Source organism: Panthera tigris, chromosome C1 (genome assembly GCF_018350195.1).
Source record: "Panthera tigris isolate Pti1 chromosome C1, P.tigris_Pti1_mat1.1, whole genome shotgun sequence".
Taxonomy (NCBI): domain Eukaryota; kingdom Metazoa; phylum Chordata; class Mammalia; order Carnivora; family Felidae; genus Panthera; species Panthera tigris.
The window spans coordinates 126,357,556-126,379,296 of record NC_056667.1 but is presented as its reverse complement, the minus strand read 5'-3'; the positions used below and the strand labels follow the sequence as shown (position 1 = coordinate 126,379,296).

General features: G+C 39.7%; 1 protein-coding gene and 1 long non-coding RNA gene across 5 annotated transcripts in view; one reads left to right on the top strand and one right to left on the bottom strand.

Moving 5' to 3' along the window:
- Positions 1–18,753, bottom strand: part of LOC107181251 — a 100,303-nt gene extending 81,550 nt beyond the window's left edge. The window contains exons 1-2 of the long non-coding RNA XR_006220675.1: positions 18,545–18,753; positions 4,109–4,288 (exon numbers count right to left, since the gene is read on the bottom strand). This is a non-coding gene — a long non-coding RNA (uncharacterized LOC107181251). The remainder of the gene's footprint in view (positions 1–4,108; positions 4,289–18,544) is intronic.
- Positions 18,754–18,831: 78 nt separating this feature from the next.
- The window catches only part of DARS1 (aspartyl-tRNA synthetase 1), a 63,311-nt gene continuing 60,401 nt past the window's right edge, over positions 18,832–21,741 (top strand). The window contains exons 1-2 of one of the 4 annotated variants that reach the window (XM_042994369.1): positions 18,832–18,905; positions 21,406–21,463. In XM_042994369.1, the coding sequence (XP_042850303.1) occupies positions 21,439–21,463 (25 nt within the window). In that variant the 5' untranslated portion in view covers positions 18,832–18,905; positions 21,406–21,438. Of the gene's footprint in view, positions 18,906–18,969; positions 19,647–21,405; positions 21,464–21,741 lie in introns of those variants that run through there. The other 3 variants (XM_015545088.2, XM_007098848.3, XM_042994368.1) reach the window with 3 other exon arrangements.

Below are 21,741 nucleotides of genomic sequence, written 5' to 3'. Positions count from 1 at the left end.
TGACTGTTGGAGCGCCTGGATGGCTCAGTCGGTTAAGCAGCCTATCTCAAAGTTCAGGGGTTCCAGCCCCGCATTGGGCTCTGCACTGAGAGATTAAGATTTAAGATTCTCTCTCTCCTTCTGCCCCTGTCCCGCTCTCTCTCTCTTTCACTCTCAAAATAAATAAACTTTAAAAAAAAAAAAAAAGTAGTGACTGTTTCCACAACCTCTTTAACCTCCTATGGCTCCCTGTGGCTAGTGCCCACAGCCAGAGCTCAAAGCTGCCTGCCCCTCCCTCTCTTACATATTCACTCCAGCTCCACTAACAAAAGTTGTTGGCCCTTCTTCCTCCATTCCCCAGGTAAAGGCCTGGGGCTTGGCTGGAAAAAGAAGAGAAAAGGAGGACTAACAACCGGCAGGCAGACCAGGGAGAAGTCTTTGGCTCTGCAGCACTGCCTGGAGCACAAACTTGAAAATACAGCCAGGGCACCTGGGTGGTTCAGTCAGTTAAGTGTCTGACTCTTGACTTTGGCTCAGGTCATGATCTCGCGGTTAGTAAGTTGGAATCCCCCCAACCCTCGCTGACAGTGTGGAGCCTGCTTGGGATTCTTTCCCTCTCTGTCGCTCTCTCTCTCTCCCTCTCTCTTTCTCTCTCTCTCTGAATTCCTCTCTCTGGCCCTCCCCCTCTCTCTGCCCCTCCCCCTCAAGCACTCTTTCTCTCTCAAAATAAATAAACTTTAAGAAAGAAAGAAAGAAAGAAGGAAAGAAAGAAAGAAAGAAAGAAAGGAAGAAAGAGAAAGAAAGAAAGGAAATACAGCCAGAATCTGCCTCCCCTCTTCCCTGCCCCTCCTCTCTCTGGGGGTGGAAGCGGGAATGGAGTAGTTTTATGTTATAGACCATATGGCTTTCTCCTTTAAGGAAAAATCTTCCTAGAATGCATCCAGAAACACTGTAGTAAAAAAAAAAAAAAAAAACCCTGAAAACCTTAAAAAACCTTGCATAAACTTCTATACCTCATGCTAGATCCCTTGTTTGTTATCATAAGCACGTGTTTCCCCCAAATTTCCTGTTTTTTAGATGATCTGTGAATTGGAAATTTTGTCTGTGGAAGGAAAGCCACATTATTGAAGCTGTAAACAATAGAATGACTATGGCTTTAATCCTTTGAATAAGACTTTGTTTCCCATTGACCGAAAACTTCCTAAAGGAAGGAAAGCTAGGAACATTCAGGAAGGATTTGTATTTTATTTTACAGCAGCTTTGTGAAGGGGTAAAATCATTTGGAAACCTTAGATTCCCTTTCCTGGTTGATGGACATCAGAACACACAGCCGGCTGGGCTCTGGCTGCAGACGGTGGCTCCCCGCCCACCAAAGACTTCCTGACCCCAGTGCCAGCTTTGTTTTCTTATTGTCACAATGACACCAACAGACGTTCATCCTGTGCCAGAGTTTCGTATATTCCTGAGACAGGCTAGGAACAGGTGCACCCACCATTTATCTCAATGTATTTATATGGGTCAAAAATATTTCCCTAATATAGTCCATACACCTTATATTGTATACTCCATAATTCACAGATTATCTGTCCATTAAAGAGATATAAGAATAACAACTGCAAAATTAGTCATCATCCATTGAACTTTTAAATTATTTTAAAACCCCTCCCCCAAAACCGTATTTTCATTTATTTGGTATACCAACAATCATTTTCTTTAGTAATAAAGTAGAATTAATTAGCTGAATCATCCTTACAATTTGGGAGAAAGGATCTGTGGAAGAGAGAAGCTGGCCTTAAATCCCAAAATGCTGATGTGGCTATTCCTGCTTTGTGCAAATTCTGTGCCAGAGGCATAAATTATGGAGCCCAGTGCACAGGCTGTTAGGCCCCACTGCAGAAGCCAAAAGGGCCTCTTGGACACCTGCCCCTTCAGAGATTCTGAGTGATATCATCCTCATTTATTAATCTCCACTGAATGAATACCACATGCACCCCTTATGGCCATCAGCCCTTAGGGCTCTGCCTCAGGTATGTGTCTGGGGACATAATTTAGATATTCGTCATCCTGAGAATTATATTTCAAGCAGCAAATCCTAATTATAGGTTTGCTCCATAAATGACTTCCCAGAGACAGAAGGTACAGCTGAAGTTAGGCTCTGGTCTTTGTGAGGTGTAATTAGAGAAGGCAACACCTCTTCATCCACAGAGTCCTGTCTTTATGGCATTACCTGTGCCAGTGGGAACAGCCAGCCTCCTACTCTGTTAAAGACACACTGGGGAAAAGAGACTGGGCCTTGGCTGAAAGACAGGATCCATTTCCAGTGTTTTCCAAAGTTATGCCTGCTTTGTCTTAAGTCAGGGAAGGCCTCCAAGTTACTTTCAGTAGAAGATTTAAAAGGCTCTTTCTATATTAGAGTTTTCAGTCTTTTGTCCAAACATGGACCATTTTGAGAGCCTGTTGGTAATTATAAATCATCTCTTCCCCCCCGCCCCAAAATGCACATACATGTAGACACACAAAATATTGCATACCATTTCAAGGAGGTCATGGACTCCTGGAGACCAGTAAACCTCAGATTAAGAACATGCAATCAAGGGGCACCTGGGGGGCTCAGTCGGTTAAGCATGCAACTTCTGCTCAGATCACGATCTCGTGGTTTGTGGTTTGAGCCCCACGTCAGGCTCTATGCTGACAGCTCACAGCCTGGAACCTGCTTCGGATTCTGTATCTCCCTCTCTCTACCCCTCCCGTACACGTGCTCTGCCTCTTTCAAAAATAAATAAATGTTAAAAAAAATTGTTTTAACATGGGATCAAGACTTAGATACCTTTTAAAATTAGAGAAGTCAGTTTTATATTACACATTTCCAAAGCATCTAGGGGATGAAAGTAAAAGGGAAGGGCCTAAAAGATAGTACTTTTCTAAAATAGATTGTGGCAGTTGCCTTTTTCCTGAGCAACCATTAGATAGCAGAGTCTGAAACACCAGCTTACACTCTAAGGCTAAATGGTATCCCGTGGTTATACACATGTACAATATATACTGCATATGTACTCATAGGTACCCTGATGGTTGCTTGGTTTGTATGGGGCCAAGAGCTCTGCCCATAGGACTTATTCCTCACAACAGCCACACAAGGTAAATATCACTAACCTGTTCTACAGCTAAGGTCATTGAGGCTGAAAGAAGAAAGCAATTTTCCCAAAATCACATAGTGATTCAGCAGCAAAGATGGGGCTCTGACCCCAAAACTGTCTGTCTCCAAAGCCCCTGCTCTGAATACAGCATGACAATGCAGACCTATTGAATACTGGAATTAGCTTTTTTTACTTCCCTCAGAGTTCCTGAGGCAGTTACCAGGAAGAATAGGAGGCAAAAAGGGCTTCAAGACTACTTGAAGCAAAATCACACACCTTTGCATTGAAACGGCTGCCTAGGAGAGACTGGAAGGCAGCAGTCCAGTTGGAAAGTGGCCCTGGGAGCCTGTCGTAGGGCTGCAACTGCCAAACAAGCACAGAGGCCTCCCTCCACTGTTAAGTCTAACTAGCATGGCTTTGGCTGTCTCTGGCCCCTGTTATTAGAAGCGGCGGTCATTCCTTCCTTCAGTCTGACAGGTGCCGAGAGGCTCTGTGCAGCGCTCCAGCCTGGCTCTTGTGGTCTGGAGAATGAGTAAAGAGCTCTGGCCCAGAGCAGCACTGCTTCTCTGCTCTCTCCTCCAGGATGCTGCCTGCTTGTCACTCTGCTGCCCTCTGTGGAGGAGGCCCAGTGGGGATGAGGAACTTGGGGAAACCATGCAGGCACTCTATCCTGCCCTTAACTGTGAACATAAAAACAGTCAAGGGTTCACACTTTTCTAACGTTAAGCTTTTCTAAATATAAGTGGCAGCACAGGACACAGCCTAGAATCTAGTATACATGAATGAAGCAATCAAAACCTTAAAGGACTTTTTTTTTTAATGTTTGTTTGTTTGTTTATTTTTATTTTATTTTTTATTTATTTTTTTTTTTTTGAGAGAGAGAGAGAGAGAGAGAGCATGAGTGGGGGAGAGCAGAGAGAAAGGGAGAGTAAAGGACTTTCTTAACCAACGTAAGAGGATCAGGTAACATAAGTCAAAGAAACTCCACTTACTTCAGGCACTTTAGGATTAACCTGATGAACATGAGACATTTTTTTATGGGAGGCAGTACATCACAGTGGCTAAGCATGTGGCTCTGGAACCTGATACTTGAGTTCTGATGGTGACTCCACTTGCTGTTAGACTTTGTACAGGATAAGTTACTTCACCTCTCTGTGCCTTGGTTTTCTTATCTGTAAAATGGAGATAAGAGCTCAAAAAATTGTTCCAAAGATTAGATATATTAATAAAGATAGTATAGCTAAAACAGTGCCTGGCACATCATAAGCATTCAAAAAGTGTTCATTAGTATTATCATTTGGCCATTTCACTGAAGCATGGGCTATTTTGTCCACAAAGCTAAAAGGAGATGGTGAAGACCCAGAAAATAAGTTATATTTCCTTGCAGAAGTCTGAGGGTTGTGACGTAAGCTGGTAAACTTGGCACAAGGCCTCAAAAACAAGATCAGTGGAGTCCCAGTGGTCCAGTAAGGTACTGTTGCATTACATACCACCTCAAAATGTTGTGGCTTAAAACAGAAGCAATTTATTATATTCCGTGTTTCTATGGGTTGATCAGGCAGTTCTAGTTTATAGAGCGTTGGCTAGGGTCCTGAGTTGGCTGGAACAACCAAAATGGCCTGATTCACATCCCAGCTGGAAGTTCAGCTGGAGTTGTTAGCCAAGGTCTTTGATTTTCCTTGATGAGATCTGTTCACATGGCTTCTAGGACTCCCTCCCACTATGGCAGCTGGTTCTAAGAAAGAACATTCCAAGACATTAAGGCAGAAGGTACAGATTTCTTAAGGTCCAGCCTTGGATTTTAGACAGCATCATTTCTGACCCATCCTATTGATCGAAATAGGTCATTGACCAGTCTAGATTCAAAGGGAATGACAATAAACTCTATTCTTGATGAGGGAGCACATTGCAAAAGAACATATGGGATGGGAGATATTGTTGTGGCCATCTTTAGAAACATGATCTACCACAGCTCAGAGAATGGTAAGAAATTAGATTTTCTTATCAGTGTTTGTATTGAGTGACTCAATGAGAAAGACCAATCTGAGTTTGGATCACTAAAGTTACTAAAATGAAGAAATAAATGGAATTAAATGTTTTGATTCAGCATAACTTGTTTATATATGATTTATATAGGGTTATTCTTCACAATACGGAAAACAGTTCCTTTGGCTCAAAGTCATATTCAGAAGCATAAATGAGAATAGATAAAGGACATGTTGGAGAAAATAATTTTCAGTAAAGAGCATTTCTAAAAGTAAAAGCTTTTTCTTAAAGAAATGGTAGACGGTAAAACCACATACTTCCCAAATAGTGACAATGGTGAACTTATCATGAAAAACTGAAAGGTATTATGTGAAAGTGAGCAAAGCAGAAGATAACGAAGAGCATCTGAACAATAAATAGGAAAAGTCAAAGAAGAGGCCCACAGAGTCTTGTGGCTCATATACATCTCCTGGCTCATATACAGTTCTTTTAAAAGTGTGATATACTTTACACTTTGTGTTTTCCATTTCAATTTATTGGGGGATGTAGATCTACAAGTCTTCATAGAATTTCTGGATATGGCTATAGTCATGTATGGAATTACAAAGTAAGACTAGAGATAATCTAACTAAATGAATTATTATTTACCCTGACTCTCCAGTTCCCCACAATTGTATAAAGTCTGGTCTTTGAGATAAGTTAGAGATGGATAATGTTAAAAAGGCAATAGCAGAAAAACTTTGGTAGATTTTTCAATGTTGGAGAGAAGAGAAATAAGTAATAAGAAATGACACCAAGATTTGGGATGTGGATGATAAATAAATGGCTGTGTTTCCTGGAGTGATTAAGAAGCTAAGCAGGAGGGGAAATTAACTGTGCACTGCAGGGGAAAACAAGTTTGTGACTAAAAGAATATTTTTAAAGCAAAGTAGCAACTAGCCGGTAGTTTTCTGAACATACTGATATCCCTGGCTTACTTCTATTTGGGAGAGGGGCCCCACTCATTCTCCTTTTATGAGACTATAACTTTTTATTATTCATTTTACTGTTTGTCATTTATTGAGTTGTTTCTACCCAGTGTGTTTACAACTCACATAAAATACTGAAGACAATCAAATATACAGAAACAAGGCTGGGAAATGCAACTCACCCAGTGAAAATGTCATTAGTATCTAGTAGCAGCTGCACACTGTAAAACAATTGGAATCGCCTCAGATAGAAGGCACGTGAAAAACAAGGGAAATGAGTATACAGATGCCTCAATAGAAAACTTTTTTTTTTTTTTTAATAGAAGGTGGTTCTGAATGGGCCAGTGGAGAAAGAGGGTAAGTTGTCTAAATGAGAAACTAGACAATCAATCAAGAAAGGGATGCAGGGAAGAAAAAGGTGAAGTTCTCATGGGAACAGGATATAAAATTGATGACAGTGGAGCCTTCATAGAAAATGAAGAGCCACATAACAATGTACACTACGTATTATTTGCATAAACTCCAAAGAACTTGGCACCTTCTACATTTTCCACATCACAATCATAAACCAGGAAGCAAGGGGGGAAAAGGGTTTTAAGCAGCCAAAATAGGGACTGGAGTATTCAACCTTATTCAAGAGAGTCCCCAGGTCTTCACTCTACAAATAATTCTAATATACTTGGCTACTATCTCTTTTTCTAAACCCAATCATTTAAAATGAGATTCAGATTCAACATTTACATGTTATCTATAACAGTCATAGTTCACTTTTGTTGAGTGTTAACTATGCACCAAGCACTGTTCTAAATTCCATACGGATGGACTCATTTATCACCAGAGAAAACTACAGATAAGGACTAGGATTATCCTCATTTTACAGAAGAGGAGATTGGAACACAAAAAGGCTTTTAAAAGAACCCCAAATCACACAGCTGGTAAGTGGTACAGTTAGGATATGAACCCAAGCTAGTCAAGTTCCTACATCCCTAATAACCACACCAGCTTTTCTTAAACTTGAGTGTGCATCAAAGTAATCTAAAGGGCCTTTTTTTTTTTTTGAGAGAGAGAGAGAGAGAGAGAGAGAAAGAGAGCAAGAGTGCATGGGCAGTGGAGATGCACAGAGGGAGAGAGAGAATCCCAAGCAGGCTCTGTGCTCAGCACAGGGAGGATCCTGCTTTGAATTCTCTCTCTCTCTCCCTCACTCTCTGCCCCTCCTCTGTGCACTCTGTCTCTCTCTCTCTCTCTGAAAATAAATAAATAAAAACTTAAAAATTTAAAAAAAAAAAAAAAGAACATGGAGTCTGGCACCACACTACCTGAATTGAAATACATCATTTAACTAACGGCTCTACAATCATGGTCAAGTCACTTCACATCTCTTTGCCTCAATATCCCCATATGTAAAAAGGTTGTAATACTGTCTCTCTGAAAATATTGGTGTAACAATTTAGTGGGTTACAGAGGCAAGGGGAAAATGGCAGAGTAGGAAATACTGAGCTTACCACCTTCCATGGACACACTAAGGATGCAACTAAATATACAGCAACTTTCTGAAAATGACCTGAAGACTAGAATAACAGCTCTTCCACATCTAAAAATATAAAGAGTAAGCCACATCCAGAAGGGCAGGAGAGAGAGAGAGAGAGATGCAGTCTTGTCAGGCACCAAACCCTGGTGTGACCCACAGCAAAAGCAGTATCACAGGCACAGAGGTCCTCTCTGAGGAGCAAGGGGTTCAAGCCCCACACTGGGCAACCCCTGCCACAGGGATCTGGACTAGGAAGATGAGCCTCCACAACATCTGGCTTTGAAAATCAGTGGGGCTTAACTTTGGAAAAACTGGAGGGCAAGAAAAAACCAAGACATGAAGGTCCCACACACAATCTCATTTGCTCTGAGATCCAGAACAGATGCAGCAGTTTGTAAAGCACCTGGGCTATGTGTGATTTATTGATTACTTTTCTGGCATGTATAGAGAGGCAGGGATCTGTAAGAACTTTGCCCAGGAAGAGAAGTGCTGGTGGGCACCATTTCTCTTCCCCTCCTTTACCTTAGCTGGCCCAACAGTGGCAGGTGCCAATCAATTCTGACACTCTCCATCTACTTTGCCGCACCACTCAACTTACCAATGTTGCCCTGCAGACCTGCCCCACCCAACCCACATGCTCCAGCAGGCACCACCTCCCCAAAGTGGCTACCACCCTGCCACACCCAACAGGCAGCCTTGGCCAGGACCAGTGCTCCTCCAAAATGACTTCCGCCCAGGGGAAAGGAGGAAGGCCACCCCCACCCACCAGCACATCTACAACAGTCATAGCCCAGTCACAGTACACACAGCCCACACAGGGAACACCTGTGGAGTGCAAGGTTCTGGTGACCAGGGAAAATTGTGCTTCTGAGCCCTGTAAGACACCATCTATATAAGGCTACTACCTACAAGACAAGGACAAAACTGACCATCCTATCACATAGAAACAAACAGAGTCAGACAAAATGAGGAGACAGTGCTAAATGAAAGAACAAGACAAAACCTCAGAAAAAGAACTAAATGAGGGGTACCTGGCTGGCTTAGTCGGAAGAGCACATAACTCTTGATCCTGAGGTTATGAATTTGGGCCCCACATGGGATATAGAAATTATTCAGAATAAAAATTACTCAGAAAAAAAACACTTCAAAAAAAAGAACTAAATGAAACAGAAATAAGCAATCTACCTGATATAAAGGTCAAAGTAATGATCATAAGGATGCTTAACAAAGTTGGGAGAAGAGTAGATGAATTCAACAAGAACTTCAACAAAGATATACAAAATATAAAAAAGAACCAATCAGATCTAAAAACTACAACAACTGAAATGAAAAATACATTAGAGGGAATCAACAGCAGATGAGAAGATGGAGAAGAACTGATCAGCAATCTAGAAGATGAGTAGTGAAAATCACTCATGCTGAACAGAAAAAAAGAATTTTAAAAATGAGGGTCAGTTAAGGGAACTCTGGGGAAAATATCAAGCATACTAACATTCATATTATAGGGGTCCCATAAAGAGAAGAGAGAGAAAGAGAAAAGAAAACTTACTTGAAGAAATAAAAGCTGAAAACTTGCTTAAACTGAGGAAGAAAACAACAAGATCCAGGAAGCACGCAAATTCCCAGACAAGATGAACTCAAAGAGGCCACATCAAGGCACATAATAACTAAAATGTTAAAAATTAGAGGGGTACCTGGGTGGCTCAGTTGGTTAAGTATCCAACTCTTGATTTAGGCTCAGATCATCCCATGGTTCATGAGCTCGAGCCCCAGGGGAGGCTCCCCCTGACAGTGCAGAGACTTCTCTGCCCCATGTGTGCTCTCTCTCCCAAAATAAATAAATTGTTTTAAATTAAAGATAAAGATAGAATTTTAAAAGCAGCAAGAGAGAAGCAACTAGTTACATATAGGAAAAAATCCATAAAGCTATCAGCTAATTTTTCAGCAGAAACTTTGCAGGCCAGAAGGGAGTGGCATGATATATTCTAAATGCTGAAAGGAAAAAAACCAACAACCAAGAATACTCTACCTGACAAAGTTATTATTCAGAATTGAAGGAGAGACAAAGAATTTCCAAAAGAGTTCATCACCACTAGACTGGCCTTATAAGAAGTGTTAAAGGGACTTATTTAAGTGGAAAAGAAAAAAATTATAAACTAGAAGTAAAAAAATTATGAAAGAAAAATTTCATTGGTAAATTTACAAACATATAGTAAAGATAATAGAGCAATCATTCATACAGCTATTATGAAGTTTAAAAGACAAAAGTAGTAAAAATCAACTACATCTAAAATAATTAGCTAAAGGATACACAAAATGAAACGATGTAAAATATGACATCAAAAATATAAACATGGAAGGAGGGAGTAAAATTGTAGTGCTTTTAGAATGTGTTTGAACTTGGGGCACCTGGGTGGCTCAGTCAGTTAAGTGTCTGACTTCAGCTCAGGTCACGATCTCGCGGTCCGTGAGTTCGAGCCCCACGTCGGGCTCTGGGCTGATGGCTCAGAGCCTGGAGCCTGCTTCCGATTCTGTGTCTCCCTCTCTCTCTGCCCCTCCCCCGTTCATGCTCTGTCTCTGTCTCAAAAATAAATAAACGTTAAAAAAAAAATTAAAAAAAGAATGTGTTTGAACTTAAGCAACAATCAACTTAAAATAGACTCCAATATATGTAGGGTGATATATGTGAACCACATGGTAACCACAAATCAAAAATCTATAACAGATACACAAAAAATAAAGAAAAAGTACTCCAAGCACAACACTAAAGAAATTCATTAAATGACCAGGGAAGAGAGCAAGAGAAGAAGAAAGGAACAGAGAAGAACTACAAAAACAACTAGACATTTGACAAAATGGCTTTAAGTATACACCTAACAATAACTTTAATTGGACTAAAAGGGACTAAATAGTCCAATCAAAAGACAAGGGTGACTAAATAAAGAACAAGACCCATCTATATGCTGCCTATAAGAGATCTACTTTAGACCTCAAGTCACAGACCAAAAGTGAAGAAATGGAAACAGATATTCCATATAAACATTAGTGAAGAAAAAACTGGGATAGCAATACTTAAATCACATAAAATATACCTTAAACTTTTTTTCTTTTAAGAGAGAGAGAGCACACATGTGAGTGAGAGAGAAGAGCAGAGGGAGGGAGAGAAAGAAAGAGAGAATCTTAAGCAGGCTCTATGCATAGTGTGGAGCCTGATGCTGGGCTCGATCCCATGACCCTGGGATCATGACCTGAGCCAAAATCAATAGTCAGGCAGTCAACCAACTGAGCCACCCAGGCATCCCCAGACAAAATAGACTTTAAAACAAGACTATAACAAGAAACAAGTGTATCCATAATAAAGGGATCAATCCAACATTTGTGAATATTTATGCACCCAACAAAAGGCATCTAAATATAAAGTAATATTGACAGACTTAAAGGAAGAAATTGACAGCAATACAGTAATAGTAGGAGACTTTTGTTTTTCTTTTCTATTCTAATGTATTTTTTATTCAAATTTTTATTTAAATTCTAGTTAGTTAACATATGGTGTTATTTTCAGGATTAAGAGATTAATCACTTACATATAACACCCAGTGCTCATCACATGTGCCCTCCTTAATACCCAACACCCTTTTAGCCCATTCCCCACCCACTTCCCTCCATCAATCCTCCGTTTATTCTCTATTGTAAAGAGTCTCTTATGTCTTGTTTCCCTATCTTTTTCCCTGTTCCCATATGTTCATCTGTTTTCTTAAATTCCACATATAAGTGAAACCACATGGCATTTGTCTTTCTCTGACTTTTTTCACTTAGCATAATGTATTACATTAAAATGTACATAAAATATATGTACATATATGTATATAAAATGTATATTGGGGGGCACTTGTGTGGCTCAGTCAGTTAAGCATCCAACTTTGGCTCAGGTCATGTCCCTCCCCCACTCATGCTCTCTCAAAAATAAATGCTAAAAAAATAATAAAATAAAATAAAATGCATATTGGAATATACAATAGAATATTATATGTATATATGTATATATATGCGTGCCACATCTGCCTTATCCATTCATCAGTCAATGGACATTTGGGCTCTTTCCATAGTTCCATAGTTTGGCTATTGTCGATAATTCTGCTATAAACATCAGCGTGCACATACCCCTTTGATTCTATATTTTTTTATCCTTTGGGTAAATACCTCGTAATGTGATGCTGAATTGTAGGGTAGTTTGATTTTTAACTTTTTGAGGAACCTCCATACTATTTTCCAGAGTAGCTGCACCAGTTTGCATTCCCACCAACAGTGCCAAAGGGCTCCCCTTTCTCTGCATCCTTGTCAACAGCTGTTGTTTCCTGTGTTATTAATTTTAGCCATTCTGACAGGTGTGAGGTGGTATCTCATCGTGGTTTTGATTTGTATTTCCTTGATGATGAGTGATGTTGAGCATCTTTTCATGTGTGTTAGCTATCTGATGTTTTCTTTGGAAAAATGTCTATTCATGTCTTCTGCCCATTTCTTCAATGCATTATTTGCTTTTGGGTGTTGAGTTTGATAAGTTCTTCATTAATTTTGGATACTATCCCTTTATCTGATATGGCATTTGCAAATATCTTCTCTGATTCCATTGGTTGCCTTTTAGTTTTGTTGATTGTTTCCTTCCCTATGCAGGAGCTTTTTACCTTGATGAAGTCCCAATAGTTCATTTTTGCTTTTGTTTCCCTTGCCCCAAGACATGTCTAGTAAGAAGTTGCTATGGCCAAGGTCAAAGAGGTTGCTGTTCTCCTCTATGAGTCTGATGGTTTTCTGTCTCACACTGAGGTCTTTCATACATTTTGAATTTATTTTTGTGTATAATAGTAGGAAGCTTTAATACCCCACTTATATTAATGGATACATCGTCCAAACAGAAAATCCAGATGGATTTAACAGATATATATGGAACGTTTCATCCCAAAGCAGCAAAAGACACATTCTTTTCTTTAAAAAAAAATTTTTTTTTTTAGTGTTTATTCATTATTTGAGACAGAGAAAGACAGAGCACAAGGAGGGTAGGGGCAGAAAGAGTGAGACACAGAATCCAAAGCAGCCTCCAGGCTCTGAGCTGTCAGCACAGAGTCTGACATGGGGCTTGAACCCACGGACCATAAGATCATGACCTGACCCAAAGTCAGACACATAACTGACTGAGCCACCCAGGTGCCCCAAGACACATTCTTTTCTTGAACATTTTTTTTAATGTTTATTTATATTTAAGAGGGAGAGAGATGCAGAGAGAGAGGGAGACACAGAATCTGAAGCAGGCTCCAGGCTCTGAGCTGTCAGCACAGAGCCCCACGCAGGGCTCAAAGTTATGGACCGCAAGATCATGACCTGAACTAAAGTCAGACACTTAACTGACTGAGCCACGCAGGTGCCCCCACATTCTTTTCAAATGCACACGTAACAATCTCCAGGATAGGTCACATGTTAGGCCACTAAATAAGTCTCAGTCAATTTAAGAAGACTGAAATCATATCAAACATCCTTTCCAACCATGGAAAGGTATGAAAGGTATGAAATTAGATAGAAATAAGTTACAAGAAAAAAGCTAGAAAAAAAAAAAACCCCACAAACATGGAGAATACACAAACATGGAGAATAAACATCATACTACTAAACCACCATGGGTTGATAAAGAAATTAAAGAGAAAATTAAAAAATACTTTGAGACAAATGAAATAGAAACAACATAGTCCAAAATCTCTGGGATACAGCAAAAGCAGTTCGAAGAAGGAAGTTTATATCAATTCAGGCCCACCTCAAGAACCAAGAAAAATCTCAAATAAACAATCTAACCTTACAACTAAAGGAACTAGAAAGGTAAGAATAAGCCAAGCCCAAAGTTAGTAAAAGAAAGGAAATAATAAAGATGAGAGTGCAAACAAATAAAACAAACAAAACAATAGAAAAGATGAATGAAACGAAGAGCTGTTCTTTGAAAAGATAAACAAAATTGATAAACCTTTAGCCAGACTCTCAAGAAATAAAAGGGAGAAGTCAAAGAAATCAAAGAAATCAGATGAAAAATAAGTTACAACACCACAGAAATACAATTGTAAGAGACTACTAGAAAATTATGCCAACAAATTGGACAACTGAAAAGAAATAAATTCCTAGGAACACACAATCTTCCAAGACTGAATTATAAAGAAATAAATCTGAACAGACTGATTACTAGTAATGAAATTGAATCAATACAAAAACTCCCAACAAAGAGAAGTCCAGAACTAGATGGCTTAACAAGTGAATTCTACCAAATATTTTAAAAGTTAATACCTATTCTCAAACTATTCCAAAAAACAGAAGAGGAAAGAATACTTCCAAATTCATTCTATGAGGTCAGCATTACTTAACACCAAAACCAAACATAGACACCACAAAACAAGAAAATTTACAGGCCAAATCCCTGATGAACATAGATGCAAAAATCTTCAACAAATATTGGCAAACCTAATTCAATAATACAATATAGTCTTTAATTAAAAGACTATATACTATAATCAAGTAGGATTTTCTCTAAGGACACAAGGATGGTTCAATATCCACCAATCAATGTGATACACCACATCAAAAAAAATTAAGGATAAAAATCATATGATCATCTCAGTAGTTACAGAAAAAGCATTTGACAAAAATTGAACATCTATTCGTGATAAAACTTTTAACAAATTGAGCATAGAGGGAATATACCTCAACATAATAAAGGTTGTTCATGACAAACACAGCTAACATCATACTCAATGGTGAAAAACTAAACACTTTCTTCCAAGATCGGAAACAAGATTGGGCACCTGAGTGGCTCAGTCAGTTAAGTGTCCGATTCTTGATTTCGACTCAGGTCATGATCTCATGGTTTGTGAGATCGAGCCCTGTGGCGGGCTCTGTGCTGACAGTGTGGATCCTGCTGGGGATTCTCTCACTCCCCCTCTCTCTCTCTCTCTGCCCCTCTCCCACTCACACACACACTCTCGCTCTCTCTCAAAATAAACATTTAAAAAAAAAAAAGACACAAGTAAAGGATGCCCACGGTCACCACTTTTATTCAATCACACAACAAAAAGCAATCAGCCACAGCAATCCCACAACAAAAAGAAATAGAAGGCATCCAATTTGGTAAGAAAGAAGTAAAACTTTCATTCTGAAGATGCCATACTATATATAGAAAACCCTAAAGATTCCACCAAAGAACTATTAGAACTGATAAATTGACTCAGTAAAGTTGCAGGATACAAAATTAACATATAGAAACATATTGTGCTTCTATACAGCAATAACAAACTAGCAGAAAGAGAAATTAAGAAAAAATCCCATTTATAATTATATCAAAAAAATAAAATACCTAGGAATAAATTTAACCAAGTAGGTGAAAGACCTTTACTTTGAAAACTGTAAGATAAAACAAATTGGAGATAACACAAATAAATGGAAAGCTGCTCACAGACTGGAATAAGTGATACTGTTAAAATATCCATACTATCCTTGGGGCGCCTGGGTGGCACAGTCGATTAAGCGTCCGACTTCAGCCAGGTCACGATCTCGCGGTCCGTGAGTTCGAGCCCCGCGTCAGGCTCTGGGCTGATGGCTCGGAGCCTGGAGCCTGTTTCCGATTCTGTGTCTCCCTCTCTCTCTGCCCCTCCCCCGTTCATGCTCTGTCTCTCTCTGTCCCAAAAATAAATAAAAAACGTTGAAAAAAAAATTAAAAAAATAAATAAATAAATAAAATAAAATAAAATAAAATAAAATATCCATACTATCCAAAGCAACCTACAGATTCAGTGCAATCCCTATCAATATACCAATAGCACTTTTCACAGAACTAGAATGAATAATCCTGAAATTTGTATAGTACCACAAAAGATGCCAAATAGCTGAGGCAATCTTAGAAAAACAAAGCTGGAGGTTTCACATTCCTAGATTTCAAACTATAATACAAAGCTATAGTAATCAAAGAGTATGGCACTGACACAAAAACAGACACATATATCAATGGAACAGAACAGAGATCCCAGAAATAAACCCACACTTATATGGCCAATTAATCTACAACAAAGGAGGCAACAATATTCAATGGGGGAAAAGACAATCTCTTTAATAAATGGTGCTGGGAAAACTGGAAAGCTACAGGAAAAAGAATGGAACTAGACTGCTGTCTTATACCATAGGCAAAAATAAACTCAAAATGGATCAAAGACCTACATGTGGGACCTGAAACCACAGAAATCCTAAAAAAAAAAAAACCATAGGCGGGGTGCCTGGGTGGCTCAATTGGTTAAGTGTCCAACTCTTGATTTCAGTTCAGGTCATGATCTCACAGTTCATGAGTTTGAGCCCCACATCAGGATCTGCACTGACAGCATAGAGCCTGCCTGGGATTCTGTCTCCCTTTATCTCTGTCCCTCCCCCACCTCAAAAATAAACATTTTTTTAAAAAGAAAGAAAACATAGGCAGTAATCTCTTTGACATCAGCCTTAACATTTTCTAGATATTTCTCCTCAGACAAGGGAAACAAAAGCAAAAATAAACTATTGGGACTACACCAAAATAAAAAGCTTTAAAACAGCAAAGGAAAGCATCAACAAAATAAAAAGGCAGCCTACTGAATAGGAGAAGATATTTGCAAATGACATATTTGATAATGGGTTAATGTCCAAAATAAAAAATTTATATAACCCAACACCCCCCAAAAATCTGATTAAAACGGCAGAGGACCTGAACAGACATTTTCCCAAAGACATACAAGTGACCAACAGACATACGAAAAGATGTTCAACATCACTAATCATCAGGGAAATGCAAATCAAAACTACAGAGAGGCATCATCTTAACACCTGTCATAATGGCTAGTATTGAAAAGACAAGAAATAACAAGTGTTATCAAGGATGTAGAAAAAAGGGAACCCCCATGCACTGGTAAAAAGGGAATGCACGTTGGTGCAAGCACTATGGAAGACAGTATGGAGGTTCCTCAAAAAATAAAAAATAGAACTACTCTATGATCCAATAAATCCACTTTTAGATATTGACACAAAGAAAATGAAAACCCTAATTTAAAAATATATATGTACCTCTATGTTCATTGCAGCATTATTTACCACAGCCAAGACATGGAAGCAACCTAAGTATCCATTGATAGATGAGTGGATAAAGATGTGGTATACATGCGATAGAATATTACTCAGCCATAAAAAAGAATAAAATTTTGCCATCTAGGACATACATGGACCTAGAAGGCATTATACTAAGTGGAATAAGTAAAGATAGAGGAAGACAAATACAAAATATGATTTTACTTACATATAAAATCTAAAAAAAGAAAGCAACAAAACAACGGAGTCATAAATACAGAAAACAAAGTAGTGGTTGCCAGAGGGAAGGGGATGAGGGAATGAGTGAAATAGGTAAAGAGGATTAAAAGATAGAAAATTTCAGTTATAAACTAAGTCATGGGGATATAAAGTACAGCATAACGAATATAATCAATAATATTGTGGGGCACCTGGGAGGCTCAGTTGGTTGAGCGTGGGACTCTTGATTTCCCTTAAGGTAATGATCTCACAGTTCATGGGAAAGAGCTCTGCATCAGGCTCTACGCTGCAGAGCCTGCTTAGAATTCTCTCTCTCCCTCTGCCTCTCTGCCCGCACTCTTGTGGTCTCTCTCTCTCTCTCAAAATAAATAAATAAACGTAAATATATATATCTATATATATATATATAGAGAGAGAGAGAGAGTAATAAAATTATATGGTAAGTACAGTTAATGTGGTGAGCATTTCAAAATGTATATAGATTGAATCACTATATTGTACACTTCAAATTAATATAATATTGTTTCATCTATACCTCAAATTTAAAAAAATTAAGTAAGTATATGTAAAACACTGACAACAGTGCTTGGCACACAGCACCATATAAAGATTTGTTATAATCACTTTTACAGTACTTTCATTTCTTCACTGTCACTCACTCATTCTGATCCCATCACTTTACCATAAACAATGTTTACTAAGAATACCAATGGCCTCTGTGTTGCTAAATCCAACATATGTTTTAGTCATCATCTTACTTGAGGTCTATGCAGCAGTTGACAATCAATGTTAACACTCTCTTCTTATCACATTCTCTTTCCTAGTCCAAGACTTCAATTACCACCTACCCACCAGGGTCTTACCCACCTTTATCTGTAGCCTAAACCTCTCTTCTATGCCCCAGGCCCCACAGGCCAGTGGTTACCTGGACATCTCCCCTCGGATGTCTCAAAAGCATCTCATATGCACTGTCTCCAAACTTGAGCCATGATCTTTCTCTCCCTACCCACTTGTCTTTGAATATTCCATTTTTTCAAGCCCCTCTTCACCTGGCTGACCCCTACACTTACTTTAGATTTTAGTTAAGCATCACTTCCTCAGGGAACCCTGGGATGAATGCCCTCAAAGAAACTTCCATAGCACCTCTCTACTTCACACCTACAATTAGAAGGTAAGCTTCACAAGGGCAGGGATCATGTCTGTGTTCTCACTACTATAGTCCAGGACCTGAATGAGGTAGCCTGCAGGGCATTTGCATTTGCATTGGGATCTACTGCATTCTTTAACGAGTAGTAACTGTGCCCTTGGTGCCAGGCTAAGGCACTACTAAAATAGTTAAAATTTGACAGAGTGCAAAGCTGTCTAGCAGGGGAGACAATATTTAATCTATCCCCCCAAATTACTTTGAATTGCGATAAAAGGCTCATTGATCACTTTTTTTTTTAAAGCCTAACAAGGTGATTTGTCCCTTGAACAACCAACACTATGCACATCCTGTAAATAACGCTATGGGTCCGGGTAACCGATGCAATTGTGTGGGATTTCTACCATTGTGTTTACACTTTACTTATCACTCGGGTACTGGTACCCAATCCTACCTTAGCAAGCCAACTGCTTTTAACCCAGCACTCCTGTGTCCCCAGTACACAGAGAGGAGTTTGCGAAGAGGTCTCCCGTAACCCCAGGCGGCCACAAAGCCTCTGAGGAGTGTGAAGGCGGGACAGTCCGGGGGAGGAAAAGCCGAGGCTTGTGCTTGGGTGGGTTTTTTAATAGTCTGCAGCTAAAGCCGGGAGGGGTAAATAAGGCTGAAAAAGAGAACCTAGCACAAGCTGCAGTTTGGACAAGAGTGACCAAAGACCGAGCTCCGCAGCACACCTTCCGGAGCCCCGGCACTCGTAGCTGAACAGAGCCAGTCCCGCGAGACTACAACGAATTCCCAGGGACTCCCTCAAACTCCAGGTAAACACCCGTAGGGGTGGGGCAAGAGGAGGCGGCGGCGCGGGTCGCTCGCCTTACAGCGCTCAGGAATCTCAGTTCTCGCGATCTTTCCGGAGCCGACCCACCAAGGGGAGTCCGAGTGCGTTGCTGTGGCTTGAGTGTCGCGAGGGCGGAGACTGTATGGGAGGGAGAAGCCCTTTTGGCCTGCCCTACGGAAGCCTGCGAGGGAGGGTGGTGACCGCTGCCCCGTCCAATTGTCCCGATGCCCAGCGCCAGCGCAAGCCGCAGGAGTCAGGAGAAGCCGCGGGAGATCATGGACGCGGCGGAAGTGGGTGTTCTCCTTCCCCGGGACTGGGACGACAGACCCCTGGGCCACATCGCGCTGAGGGAGGGAGTAGGGTGAGCGGGGCCCTGCTTCCAGCTCCCTGTCCGCACTTTGCTTGCGGGCCGCAGGCCTGGTGTCCGGGCGCCCAGAGCGCTCTCTGTGCTTCCAGGGCCCTTGCGCGAGCATCGTGGCTAGACCTACTTCGGATCTCATTTCTCACAGGGGCGCTTGGAGGCCTATTGTAACAGAAGCGTGTCCCGGGGTGGGGTGGACGTGGAGCAACAACTGTCCCGGAAGTAGGAGCGGCTGGGGTCACACGTGCCTGGGTTAGGCACGTCCTTCACGTAATCTGCCCCTACACCTCGTCTTGTAAAATTGTAATGTTCACTTATAGTCGATTTCTCTTCTCAGCTCTCATGTTCCTAATGTTTTTACAGGTAATGACAGTACTTAGTAAAGCGATCTGTCGATGTGTTTAATGACCATTTACCGTGTGACAGCTTTAAAGAACGCTTGCCATTTTTATTTATTTTCTCCCTTCTAGTGACCCAGTGAGGTAGGTAGGGAAGTTTGCAGAGCAAGCGTTTGAGATGAAGTGATTCAAAATCATGTGGGTAGTTCCTAATACCTAGTGGTCCTTCAGTGCTTTTCAAAAATGAAATTTTGAAGACATCCTACAACTTATGTGCATTGTAGGATAACTGGGCCTTAATCCCTACCCAGCTCCTAATTTTTCTCTTGAGTAATTATGAATTTGTGATAAGCTACGTAAGGAATAGGTCATCTTAACAACATTAGATGGAATAAAAGTTGCCTAAATATGAACAGTACTGATAAATGACCCTTTACTCACACCATGTAATCTACAAATGCTGGCCTCATGCTATCTTGTGTGACTGTATTTCTCTATTAGGGCTGGGTTATCTTTGTCTTTAGGTGTATTTTTTTTTTTTATTTAAAAAAAAAAAAACTTGTTCAGTATGAACCTTAGCATGTCTGGTTTATTTTGGTATAAACACAAACTGCAATATCCATCAGATCTACAGGAGAGGATTCCACCAAGTAGCTATAGACTGACAAACTAATTGTTTCATATATGTTTTAAATTACCTTGTAAAACCTAGGGAAATTATTTTTGCTTATTTTTGATCTGATTAATTATATAAACTGTGCTCCCTTGCAGATTGCATAGGTCTAGATATAAGGTAGGCATTGTGGTGCTATTATGTCATTTTATAGCTAGAAGGATCTTAAGGTACCATTTTAGAAGTAAAGGGAGATTAAAATAAAAGACCACTTGTCTATTCTGTAAGTATAGTTTGTTGTTAATAGTCTGTACCCTATATCACCTGTTTCCTGTTGCTAACTTTAAAATGTAACTAGAAATTAGATATTGGCCATTTCCAACTGCTTACAACCCTGTGTACTGAGGGTAGTTTTTAAATTTTTTTTTAAACTTTTTTTTATTTTTGAGACAGAGAGAGACAGAGCATGAACAGGGGAGGGGCAGAGAGAGAGGGAGACACAGAATCTGAAACAGGCTCCAGGCTCTGAGCGGTCAGCACAGAGCCCGACGCGGGGCTCGAACTCCCGGACCGTGAGATCATGACCTGAGCCGAAGTTGGACGCTTAACCAACTGAGCCACCCAGGCGCCCCTGAGGGTAGTTTGTAGAAACAGGAAGCTGGTGAATTTTTTTGCTGTTTTACAAAGTTGTAGTAGCTTATGTCCAACATTTCCCATTTTTAAAAACTGAGGACATCTGGTGCTCAGAAAGGTTACTCCAAAATGTTGGTTCTCTTTGAACATCTCTTCCTGTAACAGGAAGTTAATAAAACTGTACTTCATCCTACTCCCTTCACAGAGGATATTTATATCCCTGCTTTGAAGTCATTTAATCTTCTTTTTGAAGAAGGTAGTTAAGATGTGTTATACATGTATGTAAATTTTATCTGAGAAAGCTGTTGCATATGGTATATCCATCCAGGAGTGGTGATCTTCAAAAATTAACGAGAAACTTTCTATATATAGGTAAATGATAGATTTCCACACTTTAAAACTACTGACTCTCTAATTAATAAAATGGTTCTGAAAGTTAAAATGAATTCATTTTTATATTCTGTTATTTGTATTTATGTGTATACTATGCTATTAACGTTTAAATAAAAAGTCATAATCCAAAAACATTTCTTTGTAGGATTATGCTAAAGAAAGATATGGAGTATCTTCAATGATACAGTCACAAGAAAAACCAGGTTAGTAGCTATATGATAATAAAGCCTTTTTTTTTTTTTTTCTAATTCCAGGAAAGCACTTCATAAAGTTTTAAGTAAAGTTTGGCATAATAACTCTGAAGGCATAACTCTGAAAAGATTAAGTGAATAAATAACCCGACCAGACACCATAACCCTGCAGAAACATTGTCAGTTTGAGGCTACTAATCTAGGAAGGGAAGAAAATATGTTAAATGAGTATACTTTAAATGGTAAATTATGTTAAAACGATAAGGTAAAAGATTTAACTGAGATTAAGT